This window comes from Porcisia hertigi, chromosome 9 (genome assembly GCF_017918235.1).
Source record: "Porcisia hertigi strain C119 chromosome 9, whole genome shotgun sequence".
Lineage (NCBI taxonomy): Eukaryota > Euglenozoa > Kinetoplastea > Trypanosomatida > Trypanosomatidae > Porcisia > Porcisia hertigi.
This window is the reverse complement of record NC_090568.1, coordinates 451,978-470,022: the sequence shown is the minus strand read 5'-3', so window position 1 is coordinate 470,022 and position 18,045 is coordinate 451,978. Positions and strand designations below refer to the sequence as shown.

General features: G+C 58.9%; 5 protein-coding genes across 5 annotated transcripts; all 5 read right to left on the bottom strand.

Moving 5' to 3' along the window:
- Nucleotides 1-869: 869 nt before the first annotated feature.
- Nucleotides 870-8,006, bottom strand: JKF63_06922 (uncharacterized protein; the record flags this gene model as incomplete). The annotated part of the gene is made up of 1 exon (XM_067902869.1): nucleotides 870-8,006. The coding sequence occupies one exon, from the start codon at nucleotides 8,004-8,006 to the stop codon at nucleotides 870-872; it is 7,137 nt and encodes a 2,378-aa protein (XP_067759228.1).
- Nucleotides 8,007-8,628: 622 nt separating this feature from the next.
- Nucleotides 8,629-9,225, bottom strand: JKF63_06921 (uncharacterized protein; the record flags this gene model as incomplete). The annotated part of the gene is made up of 1 exon (XM_067902868.1): nucleotides 8,629-9,225. One exon carries the CDS (start codon nucleotides 9,223-9,225, stop codon nucleotides 8,629-8,631), a length of 597 nt encoding a protein of 198 aa, XP_067759227.1.
- An 813-nt stretch (nucleotides 9,226-10,038) lies between these two features.
- Nucleotides 10,039-12,030, bottom strand: JKF63_06920 (uncharacterized protein; the record flags this gene model as incomplete). The annotated part of the gene is made up of 1 exon (XM_067902867.1): nucleotides 10,039-12,030. The coding sequence occupies one exon, from the start codon at nucleotides 12,028-12,030 to the stop codon at nucleotides 10,039-10,041; it is 1,992 nt and encodes a 663-aa protein (XP_067759226.1).
- Nucleotides 12,031-13,437: 1,407 nt separating this feature from the next.
- On the bottom strand, nucleotides 13,438-14,475 carry JKF63_06919 (uncharacterized protein; the record flags this gene model as incomplete). The annotated part of the gene is made up of 1 exon (XM_067902866.1): nucleotides 13,438-14,475. One exon carries the CDS (start codon nucleotides 14,473-14,475, stop codon nucleotides 13,438-13,440), a length of 1,038 nt encoding a protein of 345 aa, XP_067759225.1.
- Nucleotides 14,476-16,314: 1,839 nt separating this feature from the next.
- Nucleotides 16,315-17,418, bottom strand: JKF63_06918 (uncharacterized protein; the record flags this gene model as incomplete). Its single annotated transcript, XM_067902865.1, has 1 exon — nucleotides 16,315-17,418. The coding sequence occupies one exon, from the start codon at nucleotides 17,416-17,418 to the stop codon at nucleotides 16,315-16,317; it is 1,104 nt and encodes a 367-aa protein (XP_067759224.1).
- Nucleotides 17,419-18,045: the final 627 nt, after the last annotated feature.

Below are 18,045 nucleotides of genomic sequence, written 5' to 3'. Positions count from 1 at the left end.
AGGGTTGATCGCGGGGTGTGGCTCGGCGGCCATGAGGGACGGCGTGGCTCAACGGGATGCACTGAGGAGAATAGTGGGAAACACACGCGAGCATATGGCGCGTGCAGGTACGCTAGACAGCTGCCGTTTCTTGACGGCAACACCCCCCCCCCCGGCAAGACAACGCGAGAAAGACGAGAAAGCAAGTGAAGACGACGCAAAGGTCGCGCAACGCTGTGAGAAAACGACAGCGTGCGCGGGCGTACAACTGCTACACATGCATCGTGAGGCCAGGCAATGCAGTAATTTGTGGCGGGGGGGGGGATGAACATAAAGGAAGAACGCCGTTGCACAGTCAAATGCACAATGCTGAGCTCCAGGCACACGCAGAAACACGGGGACCAGCAACGCCCAGTCAGGCCACATCCGCCTCCTAGACAGAAGAACCCGCCCCGCGCCTCCTCCCCTTCCCCCTGTCGGTTCCTCTATCACTACCACACGCACGACCAGCGTACATCTTCCGTTTCGAGAGACGTACCTCATCATGATCACGGAATGCCAACATGCGAACATACTTCACACTGCAGGTGGGTGTAGTGCGCAGGCCATTTGCGTGCACGTTCGTTATTTGTGCGGGGCACCCGCTGATGTTGCTGCTTTTATTCAATTTCGCAGTTCTGTAGTAAATAAAAGAGGGAGAAAGAGAGAGGAGGGGGGAGGGGGGGGGGCCACCACCACCATCACGCGCCCTCGCAAGCTGCGAGCACTTCACGAGTGCCCTGCTCTCTTCTCCACATGCCGACGACTCATCGGCATCTTTAGCAGTGCGAGAGAGGGGGTGCGAATCACCAAGCGTGTGCGTGTGTGTGTAGGTGTGTAGGTGTGTGCTGTCACGGCGTGCCGAGGTGGGCGTCCTGCGCCTCTGCTGCCTTCGCTCGCGCCATGAGCTCTCTCGGGAGGTTCATCCTAGGGTGGTGTGTTATGCACGCCGCACGCGGGCGTGTCGCGCGCCGATCATCTACTGACACCGTCGGGGTTGTTGACGTGTTGAGCTGCACTGGCTGAGTCTCCTGACGCCTCACAGTAGGGTCGTGTGTTTCAGCGTGCACCAGCATACGATACAGCACCAGTGGATCCGCGTCGTCCGCCAACAGCTGGCCATTCACCACCTTCGACAAGCTGTCCACCCTACTATCCGCACATGGCGGCTGCGCAGATGGCATCGAAGACATGCCCACAGCGCGAAGAACATCTTTGCTCGCGAAGCATACGCACAGGTCCTGCGCACGCGTCAGCGCCACGTTCAGGCGGCGCCAGTCTGCCAGAAACCCGATCTCGTAGCGGCCAAGGCCGTCATCTGCACCGGGCCCCTCCCCCGCGGTACTGCCGCCGCCATCGCTGTTGTGGTCGGCCTCCATCAGCTGCACGCGCTGTGTTAGCCGCTGCAGCTGCGCTGGGCTCGGCGTCCGCACGCAGCTCAGCAGGATAATGGACTTCTCCTTCCCCTGAAAACTGTCTACCGTCGCCACCTGCACACCACTCTTGATCTCGTGTAACGTCAGCATCGACAAAATCTCGTACCTCTGCGCAGTGTAGAAGGTGATGATGCCCAGGTGTGCTGCCATCTCCTCCTCAGTCATCTTGAGATGTGCGCGCAGCTGTCGCATGCAGTTCACCAGAACGGCAGCCTCGCGGCAATTGAACAGCGACCCGCTAGGCTGCCGCTCCATCTTCGAGTCACTCACGTCCACAAAGACGAAGCGTGGGCACCGACCGAGCTTCTGCGCGATGGTTGTCGCCGCGGCGGCGTGGCCGTCAGGCACACCGAACCGTGCAAGTACACGTGCATCAGTGACCAAGTTAGAGCCGTAAAAGATCTTGTTGGGGAAGGCGACAATGTCGGGGTGCATGCGGTACTGCGTGCGCAGCAGGAAGGAGTGGTTGCCGCAGGCGAGCAGGCGCACCAGCAGACTGCGCCGCAGCCCGCAGCGGCTTGCCTCCCGAGAAAGCACAGTGGGCTGCAGCTGTCGAGAGTCGCCAACGAGCACACACTTGCCCTCGGCAAGCGTGAGCGCCTGCACCACGGCCGGTTCCGTGCCCTGTGACGCCTCGTCCACGATGACGATGTCGAACATGAGGTTCGACGCTTTGTTGGTGACATGGTGAAGCGAGCCGAGCGTGGAGAAGACGACAGCCGCAGACCCCAGCGCTTTCGAAAAAGCTTTCTTGCTCACGGTCTCCCTTTTTTCTTGGATATACATCAGGCCCTTTTTGTTGTTAGCCTCCTCACGACGGAGGGCCCATGCAGCAGCCGAGGGACCGTTCATCTCCACGTCGACAATGTCCTCGAGAAATACGGGCTCCGGCAGCCTCAGCACCTCCGTGTCCACCTTTTCCCGCAGGCCTATGCGCAGCAGTCTACCCGCGAGCACCGCATGCGCAGGCCGTTGCTTGGGACCGGGTTCTGTACTCCCCAGCTGCTCGCGCAGCCGCACCACACGCAGTAGCGCCTCGTCCACGGCCCTGTTCGACGGCGCGCATACCAAAATGCGTGGGGCGCGCTGCCGCGCATAGCTGAGGTGGTGCAGCAGGTTCAGTATCAGCAGGCCGATCGTCTGTGTCTTCCCGGTGCCCGGCGGACCCTCCATCAAGAGCAGCTCCGGTGCGCGCGGCACAGGCGCCTGCAGGGTCTTCTCTGCCACCCCCTCATCCCAGCCAGGGCACGCGGCGTACAATATGGCCACAATGGCGCGGATCTGCCAGCTGTTAGGCTTCTCATGCAGAAGCAGCCGCTTGCGCAGCTGGTCGACCAGTCGCGTGGTCAGGGACGGGCCGGCGGCGGAGAGGAGCGAGGTGGCCCAGTCGTAGAAGGCCAGACTGACAGGTGCCGTGCTGCGCGGGTCATAGAGGGTGGCCGCGAAGTGTGTGCAGTCAATATTGTACAGCGCCTGCAGCTCCATCAGACAACCCCTGAGAGATGCGAGTTTTGCGATGTAAAACGTCGGTGATGTCTGTGTATTGTACGCCATGCGGAACACGTGAAGGAAGCGCAGCGATGGGGGCTCGTGACTGCTGAATGATCGCTCGACTACCGACGTAGAGCCGCAGAGGTCTGCCGTTCGCTCCCATTTCTGTAGCGCCTGTATGTGGTACACCTGCACCGCGCAGCCCAGCGTGCGCCAACTCCTCGGCAGTCTGTCGATCATCTCCTGAGCGTGACGCGTCAGCTCGGCAGCCGAGGCTTCAACCAGAGTACACCCGAGGTTGCTCTCGAGATACCTCTCCAGAGGCGCTCGTAGGGGCAGCAACACTGCGACGACGTCGCCTTGCGACAGGGTGGTGTAGGGGTCGGGTTCAGCAGCAGCAACCACTGTCGAACCAACAGCCTCCGTATTGATTGACCACGGTGCTGTTGCGCTCTTCGCAGTAGAGGCCTGGCCATGAGCCCTCTGCCGCATCTTCTGCGAGTAATCATCGACGGTGGGAGGGGCGCAGGCCCGCACACTAAACCAATGTGACTGGAAAGCCCATTTGATTTCTTCGATGCACTGCACCTCCAAACACGCAGACATGATCCCCGGGTGCAGCGGCAACAGGCTGTCCAGCACACAATTCATGGAATCCGTCGGGGCTTTCACATCTACCGGCACCGTTGGCGTCGTGACCGATGCACGACAGGGACGGGACGGGTCCGCGTCGGTCACTCTGCCTCCCTTGCACGCACCATACAGGAATCCTTCGTAGCCGCAAGCGATGCTGTAGCGCAGCTCCAACGCGATATGCAGGGCGAAGCGCGTTGTGTACTCGCGCGCAGCGTCATCCAGCGGCAGCGATGCAGATTCAGGCACGAAAACCTCCGGCAGCAGGGGCACATCACAGGCCATGCACTCCGACGTGGAACCAATGATGTCGCAGATGAGAGGCGGCCGCACGTAATCGGGGTTCGTACGGGTGGCCAACTGTTTTAGACGGGCGTTAAACTGCGCCAAGCTTTCGCACTGACAGAAACGGTGCGTGTTGCGGGCATTGATTTCCTGCAGTTTTGTGTCAAGCAGCGTCGGTCCGGTTGGTGTTATTGTGGCTACGCCCGTCGTCGGCAATGTCTTGGGGACCTTGAGAGGCGACACCGAGACAGGAAGAGGTGCCGGTGATGGTGTGCGTGAGGATGTCTGAGGAGGGCCTCGATTGCAGTCAGAAGGCTGCACCTTGAGTGCAGTCGCCATGGCGTACTCAGTGTCTGTGTCGACATCAATAGCCTCCAACGCCGTGGAGCCGTCGCCGCCGGAGGTGGAAGATCGCCTCTTTTTAAGCTCAAAGCGGGATGATAGCCGGTCTGAGAAGAGGGGCTCCTGCGACAAAGCACGTACTCTTGATTCAGCGCCAGCGCAGCTGGGGTTGCTCTGACGAGAACGTGTGGAGTTGGGGCTGTGTATAAGAAGGTCGTTTGCATCGAGGCTACTTTCGGCAGTTGGGATCGCCGACACCGCGGTGTGTCGTGTGGAGGCCTGCTGCCTGTCTAATTCTCCTATTCTCTCCACTTCATTCAAGCGCTGCAGGCGGTGCGCCGCAATGGCTCTCTGCGCCGCATCCGCCTCGTCTCGTAGTAGAGTAGACTCCTCCATCTCAAACTGACGGAAGCGACGTTCTTGTTCGGCCAAGCACTCGTTCACTGTCCGCGTCACCTGCTCGGTTCCGCGGCGCAACCACATAGCACCATGCTCCGCAAGGTGTTGCTGCACGTCAGGGCTACGCGAACACAACCGCACCAGCAGCGGTTGCACCTGCTGCTGGAACCGCACATCGCGCGCAACCAGTAGCGGCGGCAGCGCTTCGCTAATACGCAGCAGCAGCATAGCGAAGCTCGTACGCGGATACAGCTCGGCCTTGCCCAGCACCCGAATGAAGAGATGCTTGACAACATTGTAGCGGTGCAGCGCTGACTCCGCCGACCTTTGACACAAACGCTGCTTACCCTTCTCTTCGAGTACGTGGCATGGGCCCTCTACCGCCGCTACGGTGGATGCATCATGGGTGCTGCCCAACACATGCGTAGCGGCTTCACTGTGGGCCAGCATGGGTCTAGTAGGAAGAGCGAGAATCACTTGTTCAGCGAGAGTGCGGCGCTGCTCCAGGCTCAGTGTCACCACATCCGCTAACAGCGCTGCCATCCACCACGCACACTGCACCTCCCACGCGTTCATGTCTTCCCAGTTGCACTGGGACAGAAGAACCAGCCATCGGCGCCCTTGTGTGCGAGCTGTGTTAGTCAAAACTGCGTCGTCCACATCCCACACCGTGCAAGCCTCCGCGGTTTCGATCGCTGGCGAGAAGGGCACCGTAGAGATATGCGGTGGAGGAAGGCGCAGCTCCCGCTGCGTAACCACGACGCACCGCCACACCCAAACAGCCGCCTCGCTCGACAACGTGCGAATGACGGAGTCTCTGATGCCCACACAAAACACGCGCTCAAGTCCCTCGCTGAGCTTTCCAGCTTCTGGGTCCTCGACAGCAGCGATGCGTAGGGACAAGAGAAGGCGTAACAGCGGCTTTTCCTGTGTTAACAACCGAGACGCTGCCTGTGCAGCGGCCGCACTGTACGCCGCCTGTGTGGCCATGGAGGGTAGCCCTAACCACACCTGCTTCAGCAGTTCTTGCTGCTCGTGAAGCGTGTCCGACAGGGTATGCAGGCAGTGCTGTACAACCCAATGGAAGGGTGGCGGTGCACGCGACATGACCTTTCCAGGTGACATAAGGAGCCACTGCGAGCACAAGGTCGCATCCTCCTCGGTGAGGACCGCCAGTGAAGCGCAAAGATGCACGAGAACTTCAGAGGAGGGAAGGGGTCCGCTGGTGGTGCTGTTTTTGGCCAGAGCGGTGTCGACCTCCGGACAGGCAGCACAGCATTTGCAAACCTGGACAATGAGTCTCGGTAACGTGAGCCACACACGTTGAAGACATGCGCTCGGGACGCCGACAAAGCCAGCGCCGGTTGTATTAGCCGGGGCAGCCTCACCCGCCTCCTGAGCCGCAGCGCCGGCCACAAACGCATGCACATCAGCAGAAAGAAGAATGCGATGCAGGCGCAACGCGTGTACACTGCGGGTGTGCAAGATGCCACCAATCGCCAGTGTTAGAAGCTGCTGCTCGTGGGCCACCAGTGTGTCGTGTAGGTAAGTGGTGCGCATGAGGCTCGGCAACGCTGTGGCGAGACTGTCGAGCAGCATATAGGCACAATACACAGCCTTATCGAGCACAGCGATTAGACTAGCCGCGCAGTCTGTCGAGGTTGCCGTGGTGCCGGCATTCGGCTTTGCTTTCGCAGCCATCATTGCCTTTGCCCACTGAAGCCGTTGCTCCGCGTTCTTCAAGAGCGGCCGCAGCAGCCAACCGGCGCATCTTCCCGGCACCAACACTAACGCATCTCCTGTGCCAACACCATCGCGCCCAGTCGCTTCTACTGCGGCACTGTCCTGATGGACAGGCGCTACCGCGTCAGTAGCGTCAAAACGTGACAACGCGGACGCGCGAAGGCGGCCAGCCCGCAGCGGTGTTACCGTCCGCGCGGTCGGTGGATCAAGTGCAGCGGAGAAAGTCCAGAACCACTCGAGCCGTGCTCTGCGGCACGCCTCTTCCTCTCGGCTTTTCGCCAGACCGCTGGCGTTGTCGAGAAAGCAGTGCACCAACGCCTTCGCGAGTGCCTTACGTATAGAAACGGCCATCACCGCAGTCGACCGTGGCATAGGCACATTACTGGAAAGGGGTGTGTTCAGCGGGTCCAGGAGCTGCTTCATGGCCACCTCTGACGCGCGGCACGGATCCACTCCAGCGGAGGTCTTCTGCTGGGGTAGATGCTTCTGGTCGTGCAACGCTTTGAGAAGGTCTCGATGAATACCCCCATGGAGTCCCTGTAGTCCGTTGAGCACGAGACTGCCTCCGAGCAGCAGGATTGTTGAGCGGCACTTGACCAGCAAGGGAAGCAGCGGTGTGACAGAGGAATGCTGTGCAACTACGCTTGGCGTCTTCTCCAGAACCTCCAGTGCCCTCTCGAAGTGTGTGTCCAATGCTGTCAGAACCGTGAGTAAGTGGTGGATACCCTCGGCGACGGTGTGGACGCGATCCTGCATCACGTTCTCGACGGCGTCCACTATCGCCGACGAAGGAGCAGCGTGGTAGCCGAGAAATGAAATCTGTGCCGGCAACACGGACATGTGCTTCAGCGTACACAGTAGCTGCGACGCAAACAACAGGAGGGTCGTAACAGCACTCTCGACATTGTCGCGGCTCAACACACCTGGCGCACGTGTGTCCTGCCGAGGCGCGGTGCTCGTCATCAAGCGAAGCAGCACATCGCGCGCCCAAACACGCACAACACGCAGTGGGTGGAACAACAGCAAGACAAGCACTCCACGGTAGCCGCCAGCTGGTGGTTGGGCTTGCCCGTTCGAGGGTATCTCCCAAGGGCCGGTTAACGGCAGCGTCCAAGGAAGCGGTGCCGTTGGCTTGAGTGCCCCTGGCTTTATTGCAGAGGCGCTGTCGGTCGTCGACCTCGCTTTGTGCGCGCGGTTGATCTGAATCACCCAGTCCGCGCTACACGCGGGAAGTAGCGCGTGTCGGCAGACATCAGAGAGGAAAGACGCAGACGGCAACCGCGGCGCAGGGTCAGCGGCGTGCGACAACCCTGAAGCGATCCACTTGCTGTGGCGCAGCAGTTGCACAGCCACGTCGGCTAACTCTGAAGTGTGTGTGTGGGGATTTATAATAGGGATGAGTTCTTCCACCTCGGCGGACCTCAACGATGAGTCGTCCTCGGTAGCCTCTTCGCGGTCAAGCGATGCTGCGGCGGGTACACTCACCAGCATAGCGTTCAGCACGGCAACCCGCTGCACTGACGACGATGTGTGATCATCTTCTGTGGAGCCAATCGGGATCTCAGTTGTAGTGTTTCCTGGCACATCTCGCGCTGTTTTTGCACTGCAGCTGTGGCCATGTGGCAATTTAGTCATCCATTGCGTCACGTACTGCAACATTGCAGCTCTCCAAGCCTCCCGTGAGCTCTCGTCCGTGTCTGGGGGGCAGTACTCACTCTCAGTTGGAGGTACCCACTGCGGCCAGTGGCTGGAGCTGCTGCTCTGGCTCACATACCCTCGATGCATGTTTCTTGTTTATTTTTTTGAATTTCGATAAGCGATGCTACGGCTATGTAGAATCGACTGAGGTCCACCTTTGTGTCCGTCAGGCAGGTGGGGGGGGGGGGAGGAAGGAGGGGAGCTAGCAGGAGTAAAAATTTGGGGGAGGAGGTGGAGGGGGGCTAGCAGGAGTAACAAATTGGAGAGGAGGTGGAGGGGGGCTAGCAGGAGTAACAACTTGGGGAGGAGGTGGAGGAGGGGGGGGGGGGGCTGTCGCCGAAGGCCTGTGACATTGAGCCCAAAGGAGCGTGGGGCATACGGGTCTCGGCTCGGTAAATGTAGATGAGGTGATTGACACACGAAAAACACCTTCTGAGGGTTGTGTGTGCGCGTGGGGGATAAGAGTGAAGGGCTGTGAAAGTACAGCGAAGGTGTGACGGTCAGTTGTGGAGGACTCGTGGAGTCCCACCTAAGAGAAAGAGACGGAGGGTGGTAGGGGGGCGGTTAATGTGCTCCTGGGTCGCTATTCGGCGAGAGCACGCACACAGTCGTAGGAGGATGCGTCATCGCTCTGCGCCCCCTGTGAAAAGTGCCCCGTTGGTCGGCGTGTCACTGGAGCCAACACCTTGTCCACGGCTCGGGCGTGGATACGGAAGGCCGGGGTGATCCACGCCCCGCAGGAACACTGCGAGCCCGTCCACGACTGCGTGCCGAGCTTCGCACGGCAGCGGGGATTGCGACAGTAGACTGTATCCGGCTCCACCACGGCACCGCTTGAGTTCGCCTCTCGGATGCCCTCTGCGACCCACGGTGTCTGGTCAGGATCTAGAAAGAGGCTTGTGCAGGGCGACGCATCACCTGGTGCGCCGTCCCTCTGCGAAGGGCAGCCACGTCGGAACCTGAAGGTCTTCTTCGACCCCCCCACCCCTCCTCCCTGCGGCGGGTCGTGAGGAAGCACCTCCGCGGCGTCAAATAGGCGCACGCGGCAACGTCGGCACGCGTAGTAGGGATGCACGGGCACGACATAGCCTGTTCCACTCCCGTCAGACACCACTGGAGCGTGGTCATCGTCGACGGTGGCAACCGACTCGGCGTGGCGCACACCACTGCTCGGCAACATCGTGTGGCGGCTTCACCGCGCGCCCCCCTCCCAAACAGATAAAAAACACGGCGATGCGGTGAATGAATGCAGAGGAAGGGAAAGGAAGAGGCGATGAGGAAGGACTAAGTCGGTGATGTGCTACACACACCCCTCTGCGATGCCGTGCAATTTCCCACACCGTTGGTGTAAATCACGCCTTTCCGACCCAGTGTTGATGGACTGCATGGGTAGCCCGGTGTGTGTGTGTGTGTGTGTGCGGGGGGGGGGGGGAAGGAGGGAGGGGGGACCAAAAAGGAAAAGAGCGAGGACAATGCGTGTTGGTGTGCGTTCATATAAAGTTACTGCGGCAGCGGAGGGGGGGGGGAGGGAGGGAGGGGGTAGTGCAGCGCGCGTTGCAGCCGAGGTATCATACTCCCATGGAAACAGATAATGAGTGATATACGCCTCTTTTCTGTCAGAAGGGGAAGGGGGGGGGGGGTACTTCAACACGCACACGACAGCACCGGTGGCCATTCGCGAGCACAGGATAGTTTCTAGGCGAGCACGCTGTGACTGGAATAGCGCATTTGCTTTCTTTTTTTCCTTCAGAGGAGGGGAGGGGGGGAGAGAGAGAAGGGGAGGTGTGGCTAATCACCTTGGACGAAAAGCTGGGGAACCAGTTGTGTGCCTCCCCACCAGCCTCAGAATCACGCTAGCGGCCGCGCGCTGCCACAGGTGTGGCGGACTCTTTCCGTGCTCCTTTCAGTTTGGCTAACCTCGCAGCAGCCTTCGGCTCCTCGCTCACTTCTATCACCCCCGCCGCCGTCGCTGCGGCCGTACTGCCGCATTACGTTACTGGCGTTGCCGCTCCTCAATCGCCTCGACAAATTGAAGGAACTCTTGCGTGATATGCGTCACTTGCGCCACTATTTTGAGCTGTTCGCGCGAAATCCGAAGTGAGCCAGCCGCACCCCCTGACGCGCCCCGGCGACCTGCAGCGCCGTCCGGAACCGATGAAGGGGTTGTCGTGGTGCAGCAAAGCGAGGCGAGCTGCGGCCAATGCGCAAGAAAGCGCACAAGGTAGAGATAATGGAGCTCATCTGCGATGGTGTCGCCGGTACCGGCAGCCGAAGCGGTCGTGCGATTGCCATTCCGGTAGGAGTCCAGGGCACGCAGCGCGGCCCACTCTTGGAGTTCGGCAGACTCTGTTTCGTAGAGTAAGAGGTGTGTCGCAGTGCTGTGGTACTTTTCTGTTATCACTGCGAGCACGGAGAGGTACAACTCCTCCTCTCGCGCAGAGTAGGCGAATGCATCGACAAAGTCAGTGCCGCTTCGCTGCGCGTCAAAAAAATTGACGATAGATTCGTGCAGCAGCCGCAACACGTGACCTGCGCTACAAGAGGCGTCGATCTTCACCATCGCTGTCGCTGGTGTTTTCGCATCGGTGTTCCCCCCCACAGCGACGGAGGGATGATCAGGGGAGGCCTTTCCGTCACTGGGTGAAGCTGTAGGCGGGTACAGCTCATCGCGAGAGACGGATGCTCCGACTCGTCGGAGTGGAAGCCGTGCGTGGCGAACGTGGTCCATGGTCAGCCTACGACGCAGCAGCGGTGGGATCGCCAAGCTGGGCTGGAGGGGTGTGGGGCAGACTTGTGGGGTTGTCTCCGCTACTACCTGCACCGGAGGCGCAGAGGCGGGGGCGCGAAGACGTTCCGCTGAAGCTGCGGAGTGCTCATCCGCGCGCACACGTTTGCGTCCCCCACCAGCCACCACGCTGCCGCTGACCGCTTCACTGACTGCGGGAGCTTTGTCATCCACCGTCGTTGTGTGCGCCGGTTCGACACACTTCACATCATCACTGCCATCAACGCTGCTCGCCACAGCTGAGGGGACGGGGGCAGGTGCGTTGTCTTTACCCTCGTAGACCTCCGCGCCCATCGCTGTGCCACGAAGAGAGGGGGCGTGGCGCAGAACAAAGTCGTCCAAGCGGCGGTGCGCGAATGCCTGAAAAGAGCGCGCCAGGGTCACCCATGACTTTACCTTCATATTGAAGGTGATGCAATTGCGCACGAGCAGCTCAATGTCCTCGCGCAGCCTCGGGAGCGACGTAGCCACTGAGTCGCCATAGACGGTGGCCGAGGCATCTGTGTAGTACCCTTCCTTCGCCCGCTGGTGCATTAGAATGAGGTTCATAGGATTCGGGCACATTTTGGAATAGGTTTCGCGAAGATCAGGGTACGCCTCTGCCACATCCACCGAGAAGGCACCGCCGTCCTCTCGGCGATTCAGGGAGTCCACCAGCTGAACCACTTCTCGCGTACTGGGGACCGCTGCCGCTGGTTTCTTGGACGCCACGGCGGTGCCGACACTTCCTTTCTTCGAGGCAGTGTCACCGGACTTCGCGTGCTCGTGGGATGCCATCGCACTCTGCAGGCGAAGCCGCGACACGCGGCGCCCGCCGTTGTGTTCCATGACAAAGGTATCGATCTGATCGAGTGCATGGCGCTCAAATTTCGTTGCTATTTCCGCGTATGCGCTTGTGGGGCCGTTGTATGCGATGCAGTTAGACGCCATCAGAGCGATGTCTGCCTTGAGACCCTCCAGTCGGACATCGCAACTATAAAGTCCCTCCAGTGCCTTCTGTGCGGCGGTTGCGAGGTCGCAGCGTTGTGGGCATACCTTCGTGTATGACTCCGCCAGGTATGGATACGTCTCCAGGACATCCACGGCAAAGATGTGGTGGTCCTCCGCCCGGTCGAGTGAGCGAACAAGAGCTGCGACGTCCTCCTCGTTGTACAACTTCTGCGTCCCAGGCCTATCGGGCTTTTGTGCGCTCACCGACATGACGAACAGGAGAGGGGAGAGGCGGGGGGTGGGGGTTGTTGGATACCCCTTAAACTTCAATGAGCCAACCGCAAGGAGAGGCAAAGGGCCGGGCCCTCGGTGGGGCGCCCGCGCGGGGAAAGAGGTGATGCGCCCTAACACACGCCCAAACTAGATGCACACAGACAGACGAGGAGGAGGCTGTCCTGTACTTCTTAAGCGGGTGGAGGGAGTTGGAGGGCGAAGTGGAAGGAGGTTGCTCACAGCTATGTATATCCAAGACAATACGCAGTTGCAGGAATGGAAGGGAGGGAGGGTGGTGGTGGTGCACGTATGCATGCATGTGTCTCGAAGAGGTGGGTGTGAAGGCAGAGTTGAGTGAGCGAGAAAAGGGGGACGTGGAGGGTGTAGTAACACCCAAGCAAACAGGCGGTGGCGGAGAGATGACATCAAATGGGGGCCACTTAGGAGTCGTTGGTGAGGGGGGGGGGGGCAAAGAAGATGGGAGTCCATCCATGGGAAAGTCAAATTTACATCGCCCGCACGCCCCCCCCCCCCACACACACACGCGTCTTTCTATTCCCCACCCCCTTCGTGTCTCGACCCCTTGCGATTTATCTTGGGCTGTGTATCCCGTAGAAGCTGTTCTACTGGACTGGATATATGCGCTTCTCGTAGTCAGTTTTCTCTCGCCTCTTCTTCTCTAACCTCTCCTACCACTTCATTGTGTAGACGTACGGGCGTGCGGCATTGTGTGTTTCATGTCCAGTCCCATGCCCTCCTCTCTCCCCTCCTCCCTCCAAGACAGTCACTTTCGTTTGCTGACTAGCCTCGTTCCGCTTCGCTCGGATTGAGAGAGGGGGAGGGGCACCGCTTTGGTGCACCCCCCCCATCCCCCCACCAAAAAAAAAAACAATCTGCGAGAAGTGATTGGCTGTCCGGTGCCACAAGAGCAGTGCAACGGCCCGTTGGTGCGCTCTCCGCAGTTCGTTTTGTGGGTTATGGTCATGTGCGCCGTGTGTGTGTGTGAGTCTGGGGGGGGGGGGAGTTGAGAGGAAAGAGAGAGACGACAGTGCTTCGTGCTCACACTCCAACTAGCCGTCGGGATCGCGCCCGAATGCACGAACACGAGCGCTTTGTTAGGATAGCGGCGGTACTGGGCGTGCGTGTGTGTGTGTGTGTTTCTTTGGTACGGTTGGTGGGTGGGTGGGGGCGAACATAGGAAGACACACAATGTGCGCGAAGGGGTGCGCATAGGAGCACGGAAGGGAGAAGAATAGAGTTTAGCTGCACCAATCAATTGCGATCGCTGAGGCATGTTTTGCTCAGAGACATACCACACAAGAGGATCCCACAGATCAGTCACACAGCTCCTCTCCTCCTCCCCCCTCACTGTCATCGTCACCATGCGGCTTCCATGACACTGGTTCACCTGTTAACCAAGGCCCGCGTCTGCTCGTACACGGCCATCGCCGCACCCGAGACAGGGCCTGCCTTCACCAGCGAGGCGGTCAAACCCCTGTAGAACAGAAAGGGTTGACGCAGCATTGGTCGGATCGCGTGTGCCTGTTGCGCCTGCACCAATGTCTTTATTGTGTCCAATGGAAAAAGGAGCGCCCACGTGACCATTGAGGCGATGGCCCCGGAGAGGAAGGCAGTCGCTCGTGCGTTTTGAAAAGGGCTAGTCGTCGTTGACGTCGTCTCCGAAGCGGTCGTCGCGGACGGCAACTTGAAGAAGGGACGATCGCGCAGAGTGGCGTAGAGGCCAAGGTAAGTGCCGGAGAAGCAGAAATCCTTCACTAGGTTGTACCGGAAGCCACGGTAAAAGCCCAAGAATCCCTCCCGGTCGTAGATGCTTCGCATACATGTCCATGCGTTTCGCGTGTCCATCGCGGTTTGATACTGCGTCTGTATCTTGAGCACGTGCATGGGGCATCCTATCAGCGTCCCGAAACCGCCCACTATGGCACCACTGATGAAGGAGCTGCTGCTTATCTCAACCAAGCCCCGATGCACAAAGTGGTGTACATCACTCCATGCGTCACCAGTGGCACCGCTGAACGCGCTGCCTGAAGCGTTTCGACTCACCGACTCATTTGTGGCGAAGGCACGCATCCAGTCCCACAAGGCAAACTGCAGGCTGCGTTTGACGCCTTCCATCAGCAGTGGAGGAGTTACACCACGATAAAGACTGCGTGGACCTTCTGACGTGGCCATCCGCCACATTGTGCCTACGGTGGATCGAGACGTGTGTGGTCCGAATGCCTGCATGCGAACCTTCGTGGTGTCAAGTGGGTGACCGAGCACTATAGTGGTAGCACCCTGCGCCGCACCAGGGAGAAGAGCTACGAGAGATGTCTTCATGAGGTGCTGCAGTGTCCAGATTTTTTCATTGACCTGTGACCACGCAGAGATCGACTGGGAGGGATTAAGCCCCGTCGCCAGCTCCGTCTTGACGTCGGCCATTTCCCTGAGAGCGCCCTAACACAGAGACACTACTTCGATGACAAATGGGGGGGGGGGGAGAGAAGGGGGGGGTAGGAGGAACCCAAAGAGTCTGGCAGCACGGGCGAAGTGCCTGTTGCAGGAAAAAATCAGCAAATGAGACACCGTCGCAGCCGCACACACCACAAAGAGCACACGGGAAAGAGATGAGCAGCTTTATGAGACAGAAAAGCAGAAGAAATCAGAATGATAGAGAAAGGAAAAGAGAAAGAGGACTCCGTTAGTTATGTACACTGGCATTAGCTAACAAGAGAAAGAATCGGGGGGGGGGGGGTGCAGGAGAGTACGGGGGAAAGGGGGAGGGAGGGAAGGGGAGGGGAGGGGGAGGGGCGAGGAGGGGGAGGGGCGGCACCTTTTCGATGTACGATAGAAGCGGCGCCGATAACAACAAAGTACGCTCGAAAACGAGAACACGCACAAACGCTAAATCGCACAGAGGCAAAGGATGAGATGGGGAGGAGGGCGCAGTGAAGGTTGAAAACGGAGGAAGAGACGGGGAAGGGAGGGAGTGGAGGGGGGGGAGGGGAGGGAGGGGGTTGTGTTCGTCTGTTTAGTTTTCATTTCCGTGCACATTGCTCGGCGGGCGTCCATTCCCCCCTTTATCGCCTCCACCTCATCAACAGCAGCAGCAGCGTGCGCGTCCAACCCACCTACGATTCCGGGTCCATCTCCCAGGACCATCCACGGGGTGCGCAGGTGCAGCAGTACGCGTGGGTCGCAGCGATGGCAGACTCAGCCCTCTGGGCACGGCCTCTCGCCCAGAACCTACCCCCCCCCTCTCTCCCCCACCCAGCCTTCGCAGGTCGTCCTCTCACAGCCACACCCCATCCATGACAGTCACCTCCTGCTGTATCCCTCGGTGCGGCTTAGCGCCCTCCCCCCTCCCCATCCCCTTTCCCTCCCAAAGCAGGCGGTCGGGACTGAGCGCGATACGATCGTGTCACTGCGACACAGCGCTACCCAGGATCCTCCACACTCATAACACTCGTAGCCGTACAGTGATCTGACCTCTCGACATCAAAGGCACTGGAGCTTGTCACCACCAGAAGTGAATCGGCATCGACAGGGGGGAGAGGGGGGGAGGGGAGGAGGCGGAGAGGGATGGCGGGGAGGCGGAGACGGAGGAGATCCGGACCTTGTGGAACTCCTCACATAGTAGCCATGAATGCCAAACAAAGAAACGCGCGCTGATATGTTGGTCTTCACTCGCCGTTTCTCTCTTCTAGCGTGCAGCACACCATGTTTTGACAGGGAGGAGGGAGAGGCCTTGAAGGCGAACGGTCGAGTTGTTGGAGGCATAAAAAAGAGACAAGCACAGAATTCGGCGGCAACCGTGCTTGTTAGAGCTACTCCGCCCCCACGCATTTGTCTGCCACTTACACTCACTTCACCTCACCGCGCCGCCGTCTGACATGCGTATTTCGTTATTTGGAGTGGCCCTTCTCCTGTAGGAGTAAAAAAGGGTAGGCGAAGGCGACTATACATACATACATTACACCAAAATAGAAAACACAGCTAAGTGATGAGGAAACAAGTATGCGCAGCGGGAAAAGGGGAGCCATGCGACGGTCTCTTGGTGTATGTGTGCGCGCACGGGGGGGGGGGGGGGAGAGTATCTCCACTCGGTTACAGTCTTCGCCTCCCCTCCCCGGTGTCTTCACAGCTGTAAGAATATATGTACCTGCGAAACATCAGCAGTGGGGTCGGTATATATATATGTATATACATATATACAACAAGGAAAAAAATGGAGCAAGAAACTGTCACGTACACGAAATACTTTGCTGAATGTACACACCCTCATCGATGCACTGCGTACGGCTTCACGACCCAGTCGTTGTGGTTCTCCTTGCACCCAGGGCACGTGATGGGAAGCACTTCGCCCTCCTGGTCACGATCCATGTCTACCAATTCGCCATTGGCGTCCACGCGGAGCAGGCGACGACCGCAGCGGCCGCAGTAAAAGGCGCGACGCTGCACCGAGGGCACGGCGGGTGTGCGCAAGGCACCGCGCTGCTTAGTCGCAAGGAGAGACACAGGAACTGCGACTTGGTCTAAACGATTACCAACCACGAGCGACGGCGCTGCCTCAGCTGAGGCGTTGAGGTGACCAGTGGGACCGGTGGCCTCCTTGTCTTTCAGGCGCATCGGCTGCTCGCCAGCAGTCAACATGAAGTAGCGATTTGAAAGAGTAGTTGGCAGGTTCTTATGATCACCTTCCTTGTTAAACGGGGACGACGATTGCCACGACGTGTGGCTCACCGCGCAACGTGGACATGTCAACGGGATAACATTCCCGAACGCGGAGGTTGTGAAGGGCAGCGGAGTTCCCTCTTGGTCCATCGCCAGCACGTAATAGCCGCACAGTTTGCATTTCCAGGAGACCTTCTTGCTCAGCCGGTAAGACGGTGCAACGTTGGACGCTGCCGCTGATGTAACAGCTGCCGATACTCCTGAGGCATCCATTAGCACTGGCACGCTAGAGTTAACAGCGCTGCCGATGGTGCCGGGCAGCTCCACCGATGGAGATGACCTCAGTAGTGGCATACGGTGCTGCTGGTTCTGCAGTGCCCCGACAGAGAACGGCGCCCCCAGCTGTCCGGAGGAGGTCAGGGATGATTCGTTGGCGGTGATGTTCAGCGGCCGCGTGTCCGCCGTCGCCTGCCCAGTCCCCTCATTCTCCATTTTCGTGAATGCTGGTGGTGACGACATCTCGTGTTCGTACAACTCAGGCACCCACGAAGATGAACTCTCCACGGTCCGCTTGCCGTGCAGGACCCCAGCGAGGGCGAGCGCTTCCGCCTCCGTGTTGACCACAGTGAAAGCAGCGGCGATGGGAGAACTGCTACACAGTGCACCGCTGGCGACAGTGGGAGTCAACGAAACACTGACTGTGGTGTCCATTTGTTCCACTTTGAGGGGAAGATGAAGTCACTCTCGACCACAAAAAAAAAAACAGAGATTCGCGTGTTTAGGTGTGTGTGTGTGTGTGTGTGAGGGGGGAGGGCCATGAGAACTATACGTGGAAGACACCCAAAGCATCAACTACAACTGCATTGTGAGGGAGGGAAGTGGAGATGAAAGCCATCACTCGCGTCGTGCTTTTCTCAACAAGTTTTTCTCAGCTCAACCAGCCTCGCACCTCCCTCCTTTGACATCACCTTTACTGCCCTCTTCTTTTTATTTCTCTGCCCCTCCACCACCAACTCCTTCTCCCTCCACCCTACCATCGGTATGTGTCCTCTGTCGCACAGGTGTTTTGCGTTCTGCTATTGTGAAGAAAACGTGAGGAGTCGCACAGACGTGCTCTTCACCCTACCAAAAATCCACGTTGGATTGGGGGAGGGGAGGGGCGGTTCTGTCTTTTTTCTTTTTGCTTTCTTTTTTTTTTTTGGGGGGGGAAGGCGATTTCGCCTGTGTCTCTTGTGTACATTTTTTTTAAATGTCTTCTTTTGCCTCCTCTTTTTTTTATGTTGATGTGTGATTTTGACTGTTTACTTTTATTCGCGCAAAGGCGGTACTAAAAAAAAA